Source organism: Strix aluco, chromosome 4 (genome assembly GCF_031877795.1).
Source record: "Strix aluco isolate bStrAlu1 chromosome 4, bStrAlu1.hap1, whole genome shotgun sequence".
In the NCBI taxonomy this organism is placed as follows: Eukaryota; Metazoa; Chordata; class Aves; order Strigiformes; family Strigidae; genus Strix; species Strix aluco.
The window spans coordinates 125,750,382-125,768,947 of record NC_133934.1 but is presented as its reverse complement, the minus strand read 5'-3'; the positions used below and the strand labels follow the sequence as shown (position 1 = coordinate 125,768,947).

Sequence of the window (18,566 nt, the reverse complement as noted above, 5' to 3'; positions counted from 1 at the left end):
TGTTGTATACTGGTGGTCTGATGGTTGCCTGGAGGACCTCGGCGGTAAAGCAAACAGATTCTTTTTTTAAACTGTGGCATTTGAGGTTTGACATCTCTAATATGCAACCGTGTTATGCCAACTTTCCAGAAATACTGGTCTTCAGTTGTACTGGCCATACTTGAAATACTTTTGACTGAGGAAGCCATCTTCTGTCTGCTTTTGGTCAGCATTTCCACGGCACCCATATCACTTGCCGCACTGATCTCAAAAGGGCTTTTCTTGCCTGAACATTGCTGTCAGGCTGCTATCTGTGTGTCAGCCTTCAAACCAGGCTGCGTTACCTGTGCCGCACGCAGTGTGCGTGTGGGAGACGCTGGCTTCCCTCCATTCCTAGCCCAGGAGAGCGCTTCGGGTTGCAGCAGCTATAAATAAATGGTTGCGTCAGACTTGTCTGGCGCTGCACATTGCTGGGCTCGGTCACAGAGTCTGCGTCGTAATTGCAGTTCTGATTTCCGTTGCTGCTCCCAAATTAACTGGGAGGGGTTTAGAGGAGTCAGAGAGAGTTAAAAGGGAAAATGCCACTTGTTTACAGTAAGTGAATCACATAATGGATGTGTTTGGTGACAGCTCTATCCAAACCAGCACGGATAGGGGGTACCTTAGGCAGGCAGATCAAACGACTTTTTACTAGTTCAATTATGCATTTTCTTGCCGAGGAAATGTTTTGATGAACTGACAGTTTTATTACAGTGCTTGGTTTTTCGAATTAAAGAGGAAAGTGTCTTTTAGATGAAACTAGCTAGCTGGAAGATTATTTTTTTCTCTTAGAAGCTTTTTGTTAAAATTACCACAACAGCTATGGTTGGTCTGAAGGTGGTGTGTTTGGTGGTTTTTTTTTTTTTTTTTTAAAGCTCTGCTAGCAACAGTCCAGAGACTTAGAAATTGTTTTTGAGGTCTAGAGCAAGTAGAGCAGAGTGCTGCAGTCACTGAGTGTTAACTGGATACCTGTCAGGGGGCTTGAAGTTTCAAGATTTGGTTTCTGAAAACCAGACCCCTCTAAGGTATGCTGTGCTTACCCTGGTAATCCCTCAGCCCTTCTGGAGACTGTGGAGGCATACTTTGATTTACAGTCTATAAACCACAAAGGAGAAGGAAAGAGATGTGAAATTTTGTTATTTAAGTAATGAAGAAAAAAGCTTTTCCTTGTATGGGCTTTTTAAGGGAGAAGAAAGAAGTCTCAAGAAGAAAAAGCGGCTGTGTTCTATTTAAAAAAAAAAAAAAAAAAAAGTAAGTAGAATGGATGGGGGGAGCATTAACATGATGATTCTTTATGGGTTGTCTCCAACACTTTCTGGTAGTGTGTGTAGTCACTAGAATTTGCTTTATATCAAATGTCTACTTTAAAGCGGGTTCAGGAGGGGTGTGGATTTATTTTGTTCCTCTTGTATGCAGCCAGAGTATTCCTCATCACCCTGCCAAGGCACCCCCCAAAAAACCTGCTTTCCCTAGCCTCCGCAGCGGTTATAATTCATACAAACTTTTGGTGGCTGCTTCTTTTATATTTTATGAGTACAAGGCTTGTTGTATCATGTGTCCTAATGGCTCTGCTGCATGCCCTGTGCTTCAGACTCAGCCAGACCTTGGTGAAGGATGTGGCTATCCTTGCTCGAGAGATTCACGATGTTGCTGGCGATGGGGACTCACAGAGTTCATCAGGGACGGGACAAAGCACCTCCCTCAGCTCTGTGCCCAACACTCCTGCTTCCACCATATCAGCGAGAGAAGAGGTAAGATCCCAAACGACAGAAATCTCCACCTCTGAATGTGAGCAAGTATGTGGGGTATGGTTGTGGTGGGAGACCAGAGCAGTATCCCCAGTTGCTGCAACATTAGAAGAACCTCACCCCTTGCCCCCCTGAAAAAACACCAGCAGAAGGATTGACTGCAGTCTGTTTAGGGTGCTCTTTATTTTGCCCTCCGCTGTGCCGCAGCCAGCCTTGCAAGAGGTGGGAGCAGGCTGAATGGGTCAAGAGCTATACTGGATCTAGGCAGGTTTGGCTTTTGTTGGGGGCATCCTTACTGTGCCACCAGGAAGTAGGAGAGCCCTAGTGTCAAAATGTTAGATTCCTCATATTATTTCCTTTAGGATCTCATGACGTATAGTCAGACTTTAGTCTCTGAAGTTTGCATCTGAGGAACAGGATGGGATGGGGGCATGCTGCGCTGCCATACCAGGGAGCCTGAGTCTCTCTTCTTCTTCCAGACAAGGCACTGACGGTGTGCTCTGGCTGCACACTCTGTATCAGCTCTGTATTTTGTACCTCTGCTGTGTCCTTTCTGTCAGGGCCATTGAAACGCTGTGCAGCTGTTTCTTGAATCTCCTCCCTCCATCTGTGTATTGATGGGCAAGGGCAGGGACTCTGCTCTCCAGTCAGCAAGGTGGGCAAGGAGGAAGGCAGTTAGCCTGGGAAGTGCTGTCCTCCAGCCTTCACTGAGCCTGTGGCTTCCTCCCAAACTGTGTATCACAGTTTGTCTGCACTGGAGTGGGGAGGAGAGAGGCCATTTCTTAATTTGGCTCACCAGTGCTGCAGCGCAAGGACTCAGCTCAGCTCAAACTTGGCTGCAAGGTCACCAGGAGGCTCCAGCTGCAAAGCAAAATAGCTGTTGCTGATGTTTAAATCCATATTCCCTCCTGTCTAACACCAGCTTGGGCTTAAAAAACCACACAGGGCTCTTTATCTGCTGTTCAGATGGGCCTCTTGGGCCCCCTGTTGTCTTTGACTGTTGTGAGAATTGCAGTTTGAACCTAAGCAGGGCTCAAAGCTGAGGACCAAACTTCTTGCCTTGTCAAGAGACTACTTGGAGGCCCTGTCACCCTGCAGTGATCATCACAGCAGTGAAGGTGCAAAGCAGAAGTTTAGGGAGATACCCAGAATATCAGGCAAGTGTGGCTGTGCTTGTTAAGCCAAGATCAGCTGCAGCCTGCTTAGGGAGCTTTTTTTTCCTGGGGCTGGTGGAGCCGCAGTGCACAAATATTTTTGCAATAACTTCAGGCTCTGAGATAGTGTTTTACTGCTTCTGTTGCCATGCAAGTGCCACACCTACAAAACTGCCTTTTGTATTATTCTTTTTGAGCAGTTAAGGTGACAAATCTACATTACTTCTGACTTGCAAATGAAACGTTTGCTTTGGGTTGGTAATGACCAGTGCTCAGCACCAATTTCCTTCCAGAAAGGCAGCGCACCTACTGCTTTGTCAAGTGCCACTGAACGGTGCAGCTGTGTCAGGATATACAGAGGAATGTTCCCTGCTGCTAGAGGAGGAAGGACACCTGCAAAAAGCTTGTGTTTCTACTCTGTGCAAAATGATGGCTTCCAAAGTTCGAGGTAGTGATCCTGAATGGCTTGCCAGGATTGCTCAGACCCAGGCGAACTGAGGGTTTCTCTGTGACGTGGCTTTGCAGCGCTGCTGTGTGCTGTGTGGGATGTGCCAGTCAGCCCCCTCGCAATGGTCTGGAGAGCCAGTGTAAGGCTGGAGGTAATGCTCCAGGCTGTACCCACTGCTAGAGCCACTTTTTAGGTCTTACACTGGTGTAAATGAAGAAGCGGTGGTAGGAGTCTGTGAAGACAGGTCAGGAGCCATAACCTTTGGTATGTTCAGCCAGTGGTGGCTGAAACCACCATAAAGGCTTTTAACTAGATTTGCTCCAAATAGGGTTGAATAAGACTGTGATTTCAGTAGGGCCAGCGGCTGGGAGGCCATTTTAGTTACACCCAAAATGCTGATATGCATCAGTGGAGCTGCCCTTATGTTAGCGATGGCCACGAACGGGTTAAATTGGCAGGAATTTCTACTCCCGATGCTGGAATGTAGAGCTGAATGCTGAATAGCTTGGGATCCTCAACTGTGCATCTTGGGGTTCATGTTATGAATGGGAGTAATATAAACTGATGTGGGTTTAATAAACACAAATTATGCCTTTGGAACTGAACTAGAATCAGTGGACACACTTCCCTCAGTCTGGGTGCTGCTGAATCTGTGATAAAATAACTATTTTGGCTTAATGCAGGGAAGTCGCTAGGAAATAGCGGAAAATGAATGTGTGTGATGCTAAACACTGAATTTTGTGAGTGTTTATAAAGCAACTTTATATTAAGTATTCTAGGAAAGGACACAGGGATGAGAAATAGCTAATATAGTAACGTATTGAAGCATCTGATAAAATATGTGAATATAAAATGTTTTCTGAGTGTGACTGTTTCTTATACTGCTCTGGCTCTCGCAGTGTTGTATGCCATTCTGCTAGCTCTTGATTTTCTACTAGTAAATATTTATACCTCTGCTGATAAAGTGGGGGAAAATGCAGGAAAAGTAAGTGCTGATGCTGGAATCACTTCTGAGGATTTAACATCATACCAGCAGCTTCACTTTGGACCAGTGTGTGGCACAGCAATTTCTCAGCCTCAAATGAACTGCTTTTTAAATTACTTTTATTATGAAGCTTGGTTAAAGGTTAAAATAGTGAGCATTCTCTTAAAAGTTAAGATGAAGCATTAGATTTAAACCTTATTCTTCATGTTCTGTCCTTTCAGGTCCAGTGTTGGCTTGGATGTTTTCCAGGGAGGTTTTCAGTTCCATAGTGGATGTTTGGGGTATTTTTGTTTGGTTTTGTTGCTCTCGGCTGTATAGTATAATAGCCTAGATTCCTGACATACTGAGCTGAGTTCTACCACAAATCAAGCAAAAAAACCCCAAACAAACCAAAGAAAGGGTCCAGCAAGGGTGAAACCTTCCTGCTTCCTGTTTACCAAAGCCATGGTTTGTTTGGGATGCCTTGTTGTGGGTGTGTAGTTTTTACAGGACCCAGCTTTCTGCAGAGCTGAGCAGTCAAACTGAAAGCTCAGCTGCTGCAAATGTCAAGTGGGTCATCCCAAATCACTGGCCGCTTCTGCAAATTTTAGCCCTGTGTGAAATTATTTTGCTTGGTCTTTTCTTAAAGTTGATAATGATATAGCAAAAACCTAAGAGCCCAATTATGTTTGTTAAGTTGTTTAATGTACTTAGTATGAATGTTGGTATGGCAAGAGGAAATGCTTACGGGTGTGACAGAATGGAAAGCATGAAGAGAGATCAGGTCACATATGAAAACCTCCTGGTGCTGGGGAGCAGGTGCCATCCTTACCGTGTTTTCAACTGGTGGTGCTGAGAACTGCTGGACTGTAGGAATATCTCGTTCCCTTCTGATGCTGTTTCACTGCTGCAAGCAGCCTGACTTACTTTTTCTGCACTTCATGAAAGGATGCTTAAAAGAAAGAGAAGCTTATTAGCTAAACATTTTGTCTGTTGTGCCCCTGTACCATAATACCTCATACCTTCTGCCTGTGTATAACCCAAGTGCTATTGCATGGAGTGTGGGGAGCCTGGACCTTGGATGGCACAGGGTTTCCTCACAAGAGCTGTGTGCTTTGCCAACCAGAAAACCTCCTGGGCTGTATATTTAGCCTGTTCTCTGTGCTCGGAGGGCTGCTGAATTTCATTCAGCACAGTCTGTTTCAAAGTAACTGGAGAGCTGCCCAAGACTGCCTCTGGTTGGTGACCAGGACCCCCATGGGCTTCAGTGCATGTGGGAGGTGGGCATCGAGTGCTGATCCTCAGGAATGTGCCTTTGGGAATGTCGACCCAAAATAACCCCAAACCATGTGTTCTCTTGTGATACTTGCTGTCACAGTCATTCACTAGCATTGATCTCTTTGTTTCTGTTTTAACACAGATTGCTCGTAGATCTTTTCGGCTGGCATATCCATCTCAGGTGCACTTTCCATCCCATTATTTTTGTATCTCTGTCTTGTCACTGTTATTTTCCTCCCCTTCTTTCAGAGTTTTTGTCTCTCAGTCAACCAAAGAGGAGTAGCTGTCTTGTCTTTTCTGTTCTTTCTGTTAATTATTTGCATTGTCAGTGGTTTTGTATTGCTTTTTCATCTCTTCCATGTGTTACTAAATGTTTTCTGATTAATTTTAGTGTGGCTTTAATGTTGCATTGATATACTAAAACATAAGATATGGGAAAATAGGGCCTTTTTGAGTTTTAGCTAAATTTAAAAAAGGCAAAGATGTACTTTTCAACTGCATACTCAAAATTATAAAGTGAAATAGCCCCGCTGAGTTTCACAGGATGACTCCAGTGGGTAGACGCTTGCAGGATTGGGGTCTAGTAATTTACTTAGGAACCCATACCTGTCTGAACAAGACTTAAATGAATCAGTGTTCCTCTGGGGCTTGCCTGAAAATCTGCAGTACCTGCAGTGAGTGCCTGTGTGCCTCCTTCCCTACTAATTTTTAATGACTCATTACTCATTATTTCCAAGTTGGTGCAGCACATTCCAGAAGCAAGTCTGAACTACCAGAAAGTGCCTCCGGGATCAGTGGAACTGAAGGATTTTGACCAAAATATGAACGATAATAGAGAAGATGATCCCTCAAGAAAAACGAGGACAAGAAACCGTGAGGAGGCAGGCCACCTTTTTCTTTACTTTATATATGACATTGCTTTAAGCTGCAGTATGTATACCTGCTCTTTCTAAGCTACCAAAGGAGGCTACTCAAAAAAAAAAAAAAAAAGCACTTCTCAAGAGCCTTGACTTGTAGGTATAGAAACAGCGTTTAAAAAAGCAAAAAAAGAGGAACAGAATCACCCTTCTTGCCAGTACTGACTGGAAGTTTCTTCTCTTGTGTAAAACTCCACTAAAACCTGAGGCTTGGTCACTGGTTTGGGAGGAGGCATTCAATGTCAGAGCCCACTTATTTCACTGCTGTTTTAAAGAAAACCACAAAAATCTCAGCTTTGAAATCCCGGACACAAAAATCGCAACTTTGAAATCACCTTCGTTTTCTGCAGCCAATATCCTGGTTAGAGCTGTCTGTGAAGCAGCACTGGCAGAATCTGGATCTTGCGAGGAGTTTCTGCAGCTGGGCTTGAGTGCTGTGGCACAGCTGGTTTGCTGTGTGGTGCCCTGCAGATGGCAAAGCCAAAGCCACTTGTTCTGCATTGCTCCCCCCAACATACACAATTTGCTGCAATTCTTCTGGGCTGAGAGAGCAGGGTAACCTAGAAGTCACTGGCATGGTGCTAAAGGGTGAGGAAGCCTGACCTGAAACTGGAGGCTGGGGCAGGTGTTGGGGTGAGGGGTATAGCAGGGTGATGGTGCCAGGGAGCGGAGGAGCTGATGCAACCCTCGGCTGTTGTTTCTGCTTGTTTTCAGCCTGCTGGCTCTGGTTGGGTAGGAAGAGCTGGGACAGAGGCTCCAGGGAGACAGGGCTGGCAGGAGCGGAGAGCTGGGCTCCAGCACAGGCACTCAGCTGCTCTGGAGGTGGAGTGTGGCTCAGATGGGAGGATGGGGGGGCGAGCTTAGGCTGAGCCACTGGTACCGATCCTATCCTGTCACTGATTGAAGCAATCCCTCACTCTCCTGTAGAGGGGTGCCAAGGCTGAATAAAAGATGCAGGTTCAGACTGCCCCCAGCTGATGTGGGCTTTCCTGGCAGAAGCCTGGGGGCTCTGCTGAGCCACAGGACTTGGAATAGTTGGGGTTTGATGGTTTGTTGTTGTTTTTAACAAAGCAGAATGTAACATGGTGGGATACCTGGCTGTGAAGGTGGCTTGAACTCATATAAATCACATTAGATGGTTTCACTGAGACTGCTTGTGGGACTTCTTGCATTGTGATTTGGCTTTTGATTTTTTTTTGGCGGGGGGAGGTGCCTGTGAAGCTTGGAAAGCCTTAAGCTTTTTGTTTCAGAAATGCTTAAATGGTTATGTTACTGCAGACAACTGTCTCTCTGTCTCTAGAAAAAAAAATCTGAACAAGTTAGTATTAATCTTTTTGCCAAAGTGCTGCAACAAAGCTGTACATCATCTTCATCTCCCTTGAGCTTCAAGTATCATTCACGTAGATGAAGATGTTTCAGTAGAGATCACTTACTGTAAAAAAATTTCCAGTTTTGTAATATGCCACTTTTGCTAGAAGTTCTCTCATTTGCCCTTATATTTTAGGTAATCTTTGACAATCTGATGTTGAACCCAGTGTCCCAGTTATCACATACAATCCGTGAAAATACAGAAAACCTAGCTGAAAAAATGAAGTAAGTAACTTTTTGTCCCTGGCCTGAAATGTTGACTTGCTACCGAGTTTGTTGACTTGCTGCTTATGGAAGATAATGCATTGTCGCCTCGGAAGGTCTTGTTATCAAGATGCAGGGAATCTAGATGTAGGAAACTGTGTGTGCAGTGAACGAGGGGCAATGTGATTATTTGCTATCTCTTTTCCTCATATATGAGGAAAATTTCAGCCTTTGGAATTTTAATGCTGGATTTGTAATGCCTGTTGATGCCTTAACTTTGAAATGTTGCCTGTGCAAAGATACAGCAGAATATTGGTGGATTGTCTCCTCTTTCCTTCTCTGTCCCAAGGCTCTTGGAAAGCCTGCAGGTCACCAAGCTTGTGAAATCTCTTCAGAGCTTGTTGTTTCTATAGAAGACATCAGTTAGTGAAGGACTTGGGATTGTTCCTAAATCAGCTGAAAGGCACTTTATGCAGTCACTAATCCACTAATCTCCTTTGTTGCCATATCTTGTGATAATTAAGTCTTTTAAACAATCAGCTTTTGGATGGCAATTTTAAGACCTGCTCCACTTCTTGTGCTGCAGGATTCTGTTTCAAAACTCGGAAAGGACCTGGGAGGAGATGGAGGCCAAAATGAATTCAGAAAATGAAGTGCCAATTCTGAAGACATCAAACAAGGTAAGACCACGCAAACAAGTGAAATACTGAAGGCTTTCATCCATGAAAGCTTTGTAAGAAACTAAAACAACAAGCTCTGGCCCTTTTCAAATCCATTTCTGAAGTTTCTAGTCCATTTGCATGTGTTGAACTGCTGTTTTTTGTTGCTATTTGAAATGTGACAAAGTGAGTTCCTTCAGCTGTTGTGTTTCACCAAAACCTCCCTTCTCCCTTTGTGATTCATCTTCAGAGACCAGTCCCTTAACGATGTTCAAGTTCAGGGTCATTAGGCCTCATTTAAACATCTGCTAAAGCATCACCTACCATGTGGTTGCCACAGCTTCAGTTGTAGACAGGTGTTTCTCATGAATGTTTGTTTTCTTCACCTGTAACAGTTTGATAATAGGGCAATAAAAAAGCTTCAGCCCTAGGGTGGTGTTTGTGCTCTCATGACCTCTTATTGTCATTGATAGGGACTGACAGTGGTACAATAATGGACCCAGTAAATATGTTTAATGCTAAGTGTACATACAACACTGTACAAGACCTGTGTAGCTCAGTGCTACAGCAGTATATGTGTGGTCAGTTGCTTTGTCTGGTCTAGGAGTTGAGTTTACAAATATCTCCATGTATTTGGTATTAAGGGAGATGTGAGGAGCCTTTGTACAGTTAATCTGGCTAACATGTCAAATCTAAAAACCACTGTGGCTATGAACTGGGTGGTGGTGTAGCACTTGGTGAAATGATGCAGAGCAGAGGTCCCAGTGCACTGACCAAAGGCACCTCGATGCAGATACTAGCTTTGTCTTTTCTGTTAAACAAGCAAGGTTGGAACTGACTTGAATCTTTTTGATCAGATAAGGCAGAAGGAGTAAGACTAGATTCCTGCGTCAGTTGAGTACTTTGTTGCTTAATTTTCCATTCTGATGCTTTTGTTTCTAGGAAATCAGTTCTATCCTGAAGGAGCTTAGGAGAGTTCAAAAACAGCTTGAAGGTTGGTCATTTAAAATGTTCTTTTTGTCTCTCAAATGCCAGTAAGTTATACAAAATAAAATGGCTTGATTTGCCAGTGAAAGCTGGGAAAGGATGCAGAAGTTTAGTTTGTTCGCACAGTGCTCTCTGACGAGCATATGGAATGAAGAGTAGATTTATCTTGTGCTGCCAATTTTGAAGAAAATTTTGACTTTTGAAATGTGGAAGCTGTTGCTGCAGAAATGCTTTGTTTGTGGAAATTAGCATATTCCCATAAGATGAACTGGCAAAGGTCTGTTCTGCTGAAATAATACTTAGCAGCTCTTTCAGCCGATAAGCTGTGCTACACTTTTTGGGCTTGAATTTTGCAGATAGAGCTGTGCGATAGAAAAGGCAAGACAAGCTCTTGCATCATCCAGAAGCTTAATAAAGACATATAAAAACATACAGGCATCATTTCGGCCTTCTGCTAAAAGCTTGCCATTTGGCTGCTGTAGTTTGTTTTTTCCAATTTAACCAGAAAGTTGAGTGTCCTCATAGCTTCACTTTGGGTGAGGTTTTGCTTGTTAAAGCTGCTTAGGCCTGAAGGTACCAATAATAAAAATACCATGTCTAAAATGAACGTGAGTACTACCTACCATTCTACTGCCTTCAAAATGGAGGCAGCAACCTTCTGTTTAGAAACTCTGAGTGCTGCTAATGTCTCTGTATGTCTTTTTTTCTCCCTCCCCAGTCATAAACGCTATCATTGACCCTACTGGAAACTTGGATGTAGTTGCCAGTAACAAAGCATCTTCTGCTGCTAAACAACAGACAGCCGCTAAAGTCAGGACTGCTAACACTTCTGGGTCCACACTGGAGACTTTGTCCCCAGCACAGATGAGAAACTACACACAGAAATCGAACTGTGGATCTTCTAGCTTACGAGATTCAAATTTCATTCCAGATGGGGAGAAATACGTGATCTGATACAATATTTTGTATTGCTATCATATTGTAATCTACTGTTGCATTAGTATTGTGTATGAGTGGTTTGTGGACAGTTTGTGTGGAGCAGTTGTTTAGATTGCTAACACGTTGCACAAAAAAAAAAAAAAATCTATGCTGTGAGGGTGAATGGAAAGTCTGTGTATGCCTTTTAAACAAGACTAGCACTGTGGAGCAGCACATAGTCAGCATAGAGGCAAACTGATTTTTAGAAAATTACTCACTTATTCTTCCAGTGTGCCATAAGAAAACAGGCTTTGCATACGCTCCATTCAATACTGCCGAAGCTAAAGTGTTCTTGCATTGGCCTGTTTATAATTATTCACTTGTGACGAGGCGCAATTTAAAAAAAAAAACACCACTTTTTTGGTACTATATTTGTTTTGGTTTTATTTTTTGATTTTTTTTTTTTAAGTGTACAAGTGAAGCATTACAACTCTGTTGGAATCAATGTGTAAATCCAACAAAGATCGTGCAATATCGTGGGTTTCTAGGAGAAACTCTTACTACAGTTGTGTAAGAAGTCCTTTTCAGCGGTCATAAAAAGGCAACCACTTTGAAGTTCTGCATCGTTTTTTTCAGTCCAAAATCCAAAACAAGACAGAATAAACCCTTTGTTTTTCTCTTCAGAAGGTGTAAAAGTTAATAATGGTATGAATGTAAAGACTACTAATACAGTTACTATTTTTGATGATCTTTCAGGCCCAAAGTTTGGGGTAGGTACAAAAAGTCAGATTTTACAGTTTAGCTTGCCAACTTTTCATGATTTTGGTACAAATGCTGTCTGTAAATTGGGCTTTTTTTGTTTGTTTGTTTTTGTTTTGTTTGTTAATATACAATCTTTTTACAGTGAGCTACAGGTGCTCTTGGCTGGGCCAAAGACTAAGATGTTTGCGATTAGGTAATTGCTGAGAGCTAAGAAAAACATCTGTTCCAATGGCTCATGTAATAAACTTAATTGCACGGTTGCTGTGAACTAGTGTTCACTCGACAGCACTGAAAAACTAATGGCTTAAATGTAGCTCCACCTTTACGGCTAGTTCTGTTATAAATTTTTTTTCAATGCAAAAGTGCTTGAAGACCATCATTCTGTGGTATTCTTCAGAAGCTATTAAACAGTGTCAAGCACTTGGTACATTTGGGATTTTTGTCTGGATTTTATTTTTGATCTGTTATAATCCTAGAAACACTAAGGATTATGTGCAGTTGCACTGAGCAATTTCTTGTTTAAAAAAAGTTTGAGTTTTTGTATTGTCTTTCTGTTAACCAGCAAAACATTAAGCAATTTTTGTTATTTTAAGAACAAAAGTTTTGGTTTTGAGGGGACCTCTTCCAGACGTGTTTGCTCCCAGTTTTTTCTGTCTTGTGTATCGATTCCTTTTTCATTCTTCCTGGTCAATAAACAGTAATCAGGTAAAGAAATTCTTTTGTAGCTGTGGAGGATACGTTTACTGGGAAGGGTGAGCAGATGAGTTCCACTTTGCCCTCATACAGTGTGTAGTTTAACCAGTGAAAATGGTTTCCCAAGCTTGACTGCGTCTTGTGTGCTGACTTTATATTTTGGGGTGGGTAGTGGATTCCTTAGTTAGCTTCAGTAGTTACCTGAGCTTTTCTGCTAGAATGTTGTAACAGTGGGAAGCTGTTATAATAATTTAATTAAATAGGGATGCTCACAAAGTGTTTGATCTTACTAGCTAAGACCTTGATTGCTTTCCTGGTGAAGCCAGTGGGAGCTTTCTATCAATTTCAGCAGAAACAGGATTGGTCCCAAAATGAGAGTATACCAACAGGCCATTGGTTTCTTTTGAGCATGCAAGATGCTGGCTGGTAAACAATAGGTGCAAATATCCTTCCAAGATTTCCAGTAGGTTATAAGACTCATCTGCTTGTGTGGAGATGCTCTTCCATGAAGAAATCTGATGGTTTTCACATAGATGAATGCAGAATAAAAAAAGAATTCACCCTTGATGTTCTTCTGCCTGTAATATGCGCATTATCTGAATGTGTTCATTCAGTTATTCATTCTGATGTTTTTCTTGAAATACCTGACTCTGTCCTTGATGGATATCATAAGTGGTGGTATCATTCCTGATGTATGAGACACAATTTCTCAAGCCCTTCTTGGTTAGGGTTTGAACCGACCAGGTGCTACCCCAACTCACTAAGAGTTGAAGGACCTTCACAGATAAGGTGTTGCTGTTAGTTTCAGTTTTGCTGTAGAGACAAGTGAATTACTCGGGCATCTGATTTTTATTAATATTTGTTAACCATGTTTCCACATCATCATGGCTATGCTCTAGTGGATTTTGTTTTTCTACATCATGTCCTTAATGGGACTTCTGTTTACTTGAAAATTGCTTGATTCTTCTTTCATTCATGAACACATCAGGGATGGATTTTCTTCCTTGGTTGCTCTGTTCTGAACTTCAGAGAGCGCCCGCAGACACCTTACAATTTAATCAAACCGTGAAATATGGTACCTCTTCACATGACTAATAAGGATGCAGTCGGTGTCTGTTTATAATTTGTAAATGTGTGTGTGAAGGGGTGGGAGGATGCACAGCTTAATTTATTTGTGACTCAGCCAAACTATAAAATGCTTCTGTGTCCTGACACAACATTCATCCTTGGATCTTTGCATTTAAAACAGTTTTGCTAGTTAATGATGAAATGCAACATATTTTTTTCTTGTATTCTCTGCTTCTGAAGTACACCCCATTTGCACTTGTCTGCTCCAGATAAGCCAAAGAGCTAGCCGCCTGACTATTACTCCTTCGTTGATTGTTCATTCTTACAAGCAGTACTGTATGCAGCCATGAAAACACACTGCTGTGTGACTCCAGCGTGAACCTCACAGATGTGTAGTGGCGTAGCTGGGTGGCCCAGGATCGGTGCATAAGATACCTGTTGGCTTCCATAAGCTACAGATGGACCTTGGTTTGGGCTTGGTAGGGGTGATGCTGACCTGTGGGTCACTCTCATACCATATTGCTTTCTTGTGTTTTGTATGTGACTAAAGAAATGTAACGAAGGGTGGGATTTTCAAAGTCTTGGGGAAGCAAGTGCTCAGGTCCTTCTGGGTTTCATACGCTTTGGGTGCCTGATGCCATGAGCACCTTTCAAAATCCCAGCCCTCAGCTCTTCCACTATACTTGAAAACCATGTTCTCAGTTTGACGCTTTCAAATGTAAAATCCTGTTACTCTGTTCTGATAGCGTGAATGTAAATTCCTGCGATCATGTGTGCGAGCTCTGTGAGTGAGGACCTCACTGTATCTACAGTGATGTCCTGTCACGGTCGTGCTCGTGCTCCAGGAGGGAAGAACGTCTGCATCATCTTCGAGTATTTTAGTAAAGGTACAACTAGTGGAATGTTTACATCCAACCTACTGAAAAAAAAAAAAGGAGGAAAAAAAAAAGATAAAGAAGTATAAAGTATTTAAGTGCAAGATTCTACTAGTTTTTTCTTGTTTTGCAGATCACACTAGCTATTTTTGAAGTTCCGTAAATGTGTATAACTTTTGCAAAGACCAGACAGAACTACCTGTTCACTTTCGATGTGCCCCGTGCTGAATTGTGCCTATTTCACTCTCTGCTGTTGTTATGCTGCTGATTCTGCTGTTCTGAACTGTTCACTGGATCATTCCATTTGCATGCAACACAAATGCAAGCTGAGCTGTCTGAGAGTAAAGCTGAAACACGTTTGTATAACTTGAATCAATTAATGACTTTCTCTTTTCCACACCCTCTTGAAATGCTGTGTATAATTTTGATTTGTTTCTCCTGCCCTGATTTTTTTCCTGCTTTTGTTTTTTTTGAATGGTAATTTATTTTTGTTTGGACTATAGGCAGTATCTGTACATTTTGTTTCAAGGTGATATTGTGGACATCTTTAAAAAACCAAATTGTTATTTTATATAATTTTATCATAAAGTTGCTCTAATAAATCATTCTTTGATCATGTGACAATGATTCTGGATTTTGTGTGTTAATTGGGGGGGAGTAGTATGTGTTTGGACTAAATTTTTCAACTGCCTGTTGACACTGTTGTTAAATACAGTGCAAGGAAATAATTGTCAGCAATTGAAGACTCACAGTGCAACTGGATCCATCCTGGTGACACCTATGGCTGGGGCAGATCCCTCTCCAGTAGTACAGGAGGTCTCGTTCCCTGCTGCCATACTTACAGGATTGAACTCCCCATTACGTGAGGGTGGTCTTACTTCTGAGTCTGGTATGGTGATATTTGTTTTAATTTTTAGTAGTGTTTTATTTCATTGCCATGCTTTTAACAATGGTAGTTAAAATGAGCCTGAATCATTCCCCAGCAGGTATGTGACTACAAAGAGACATTATTGGTCTCATATAAATATTGGAGTTTATGTGTCTGTGAAATTCTGATTTTTCCCTTCATTCCATCACTGTCCTCTTCCCTCCTGCAGTTCTGTCTGACCTTTGTATCCTTCCTGGCACTTTTGAAACAACGTTAATTCCTCCTTCCCCTTCGCACAGGCTCCAGGTGCCTGCAGCCTCCCCATCCTGTTTGGTGCCGTGTGGGCCTCTGCCTCCATGTCCTCTGCATTAGCACAGCTTCTATAGGAAGTAGAACATGTGTTGCTAATAAAAACGTTGCATTGTTTGCCAGCAATAACTAAAACACAAAGGGGGAAGGAAAAATAATGTTGGTACCTAACCAGGATCAGTGGGAGACTTCCCATCCCCTGGTGACCTTTGCATTAGATACTTGAATGTGAGACCTTTAGCTTAAAGTTTTAGGCAGGGATTTTATGTGTTTAAAAAAAAAAATTTGCCTCTCTTAAAAAGCTTTCTTAAGCTTAGTTTGTGTGTACTGTGTCTACAGAGAAAGCTTTCTGGTTCTCTAAAAGGCAGGGCTGTGTTACGGACTAGCTACGTTGCCTCTCCGCAGGTGTCCCCAGCAGCACTGAGCGGTGTTGGAGTTGGGATGCTGTGCAAAGTGCCCTTTTGAAGCCAATAGCTCATCCGCTTCATTAATTTTTAACAGTATGACTGCATAAACATAAGAGGTGGTGGAACTGTGGCCAAAACTATTTGCAAGGTAATGAAAGCTGCTATCTGGTAGGATTTAAAAACAAAGGATAGATGGTGAAAGTAGTGATCTCTGTGCCATCTTCCTTCTGAGAGCTCAGCTGCAATCCTGCCGGGCTCTTCAACATCCTCATCTAGAAACAGAACCTGGTTTTCCACGTGTGTGTAGAAGGGAACACCACAAAGTGTGGCTATCAGCAGGGTTTGCAGGATCCTTCCTCAGAGCAAAACTAAGTCATTGGAGCAACAGGTTCTCAGTTTTTGACTTAGTGTGAAGATCTACCAGTAGCCCCCCATCTATTGGGTCCTGCCCACGCGATGGTGTGAGAGGACCATGCCTTTTCTGACAAGGGCATTTGTGGACTGTTCAAAGCCCTGCTGGTCTCAGCTTTTTCTGGTGAGAGGGGGCAGGCGTGGGGCAGCAGTGGTTGGTTTGGCTGCGGAGCATGTTGCTTTCCTTAGGAGGGGTACGACCATCTGGATGCAGCCCCGCAGAGGCTTGGAGCACCTGCGCACAGCTGTGTGCTTGGTGCGGTTGTTTAGAAAAAGTTTTATTTTAATGGATTGGCTGCTTGGGTTTTTGAATGATGTGGGCCGAGCAAGGGAAGCCAAGAAAAATGAACATAAGAAAGTAGTACTCACTAGGACACTACCCTGCTTAAGCTTATTTTTCCTCCTCTGAACAGAAATACTGAAAATACTGTACTTGCCAGAAGAATTGGTGCCAGAAAAGGCTTTTTCAGCAGTAATGCTTCTGCCTTTGTCAACATTCAACTCACAGGAACCACAGAAAGGAGAAAAAACCCACAAACCCAAAATGTGGCATCCACCTGGCATCTGGGGACACTTTGTAGGCAAGGAAATGTCCAGAGGCACAGGGGAAATTCGATTTCAGCAAGAGGACCTGTGGCTTTAGCACAGCAGTAACCACAGATACCAGGTCACTCTTTTGAGTGGTACGTTCCTCCCAGGGAATGGATCTCCCTCCTAGCTGCTGATCACTGGGCAGGCTCAAAGAGGATGGATTATAACACAGCCCGTAACACACCTTCATCACAGGCAGTGCAACCTCTGTGTAAGCAAGGAAAATGTTCTTTATCTTCAGAAGGATGTGAGGAAAGCAGTTGCATCAGGCCTATGGCTTCTTGGGTTGCCAGATACTTTGCAAATTGAAGAGGAGTTAATTTTTGTAATACAATGCCAGATATATTCAAGGCAGACAGCACAGACTGAAGCTTTTCCTAATACTTGTAGGTCATCTTTCCTAGGTACAATGGGAGGGAGAGTGCTATGTAAAAGGAGTGACATGACTGAGACAGTAGAGGACTCTGCAATCACTTGTGTTATGCAAATCACTGATTTTTTTTTTTTTTCATTGAAATATTTTTCCAGACAAAATACAACTGACAAGCATTTAATTTTAGGTTGAACAAAAGTGATTCCAAATAAGTGATAAATACTTTGAGTTAAATGTTTCAAGTCCATGGTTAGATATTTTAGTGAATTTATTGATTTTTTTTTTTTAAGTGGAAATTGAGTAAATCTTTAAAAATATTTCCAAACAAAAGAATCACAATTTTATTTAGGCTTTGAAATTTTTCTCTAGGCTTGTAAGCTGAATCACTTCCCAATCCTTGACCTGAAATGACTTATTTTTCTTTTTTTTTTTTTTTTCCCCCAGCACGTTTGAGTATACAATCTTTCGGTACAAAGTATAAATAGAACATTTTTCTTTTCAAGTGTAAGGACCCTGGCTGCTCCTGCCTCCCATCCTTCTGTCGACTGTTGGTGTTTGCAGCCCAGCTGCCTAGTCCTTGTGAAACGGAAAGTGCAGTTTTGTAGTAATCTCTGCAGTGGTAGCGACGTTTTTGTCTATTATTAGCTCTTGGATATGAGTGTGTGTTAAACTGGCAGTTTTTTCTTAGCGAACCTCCCACATAGGCATTAAAAGATCTTTCACTGTATCTTTTAATGCACCCTTCTAACAAACTGGAGTCCAAGCATGCTTTTTAGAGAGAGTACATTAACCACAGAGTGGCATCCAACTGTACAGTGAGAGATGTATTTACTCTGTGTGTGGGATGGTGGCAAGTCAACCAGAGCAACTGGTAGAAGGAGCCTTGTCTGAGGGACAGGAAAAAGGAGGAATAAAAAAGATTGCTTGTTTTCCCTGAAACTTTGCCAGTCTTTTTCTTCTATCCTTCCGATTGCATGAATTGGTCAAATAAATCATATTCCCCCTACAAACTCACTTCCATCTTTAAAGTCTCAAAGCTGCAACGCTACTAGTAAGATCAGAAATGTGTAATTGATGTTGGGCTGGTATGTGAGATCAGATAAGCAGAAGGAAATCAGGCTTTTGCAAGCTGGAGAGGAGGAGGACGATGAAATTAATCAGTGCTGTAAGTGGTTAGAGAGCTGCCAAGGAGGAGGAGAAATACAGGTCCTTCTTCTGGAAGCTGCTCTTCTGCTTGATATAACCCAGCCTCTCCCAGTTTGAACTAAACTGGTGATATTTGAGCAATAAATGGTAAGTCCTGAACTTCATACAAATGTGCTGATGCTTGTGTGGTACGATCCTGAACTCACTGAAGTCAGTGGGAGCTTTTGTGATTTATGTTGGCATAGTTCATGCCAGGATTTCGGTCCTGCGCATAAACAGAGCAAGGCAGCTCCTTGCTAAGCTTGCTGACATGTACAGCACACGCACTGACTTGAACCCATGAGGCGCTTAGCTGAAATATTTAGTTTGGGTGCTCAGCCTCTGAAGTCAGAGGAGGGAC

General features: G+C 42.4%; 1 protein-coding gene across 9 annotated transcripts in view; it reads left to right on the top strand.

The window, feature by feature from the left end:
- Positions 1-14,688, top strand: part of CEP170B (centrosomal protein 170B) — a 59,775-nt gene extending 45,087 nt beyond the window's left edge. For 4 of the 9 annotated variants that reach the window (XM_074821002.1, XM_074820997.1, XM_074820998.1 and 1 more), the window contains 7 exons: positions 1,610-1,769; positions 5,753-5,791; positions 6,348-6,491; positions 8,032-8,120; positions 8,686-8,779; positions 9,701-9,752; positions 10,464-14,688. In XM_074821002.1, the coding sequence (XP_074677103.1) occupies positions 1,610-1,769; positions 5,753-5,791; positions 6,348-6,491; positions 8,032-8,120; positions 8,686-8,779; positions 9,701-9,752; positions 10,464-10,699 (814 nt within the window). In that variant the 3' untranslated portion in view covers positions 10,700-14,688. The remainder of the gene's footprint in view (positions 1-1,609; positions 1,770-5,752; positions 5,792-6,347; positions 6,492-8,031; positions 8,121-8,685; positions 8,780-9,700; positions 9,753-10,463) is intronic. The other 5 variants (XM_074821003.1, XM_074821001.1, XM_074820999.1 and 2 more) reach the window with 2 other exon arrangements.
- The last annotated feature ends 3,878 nt before the right edge of the window (positions 14,689-18,566 follow it).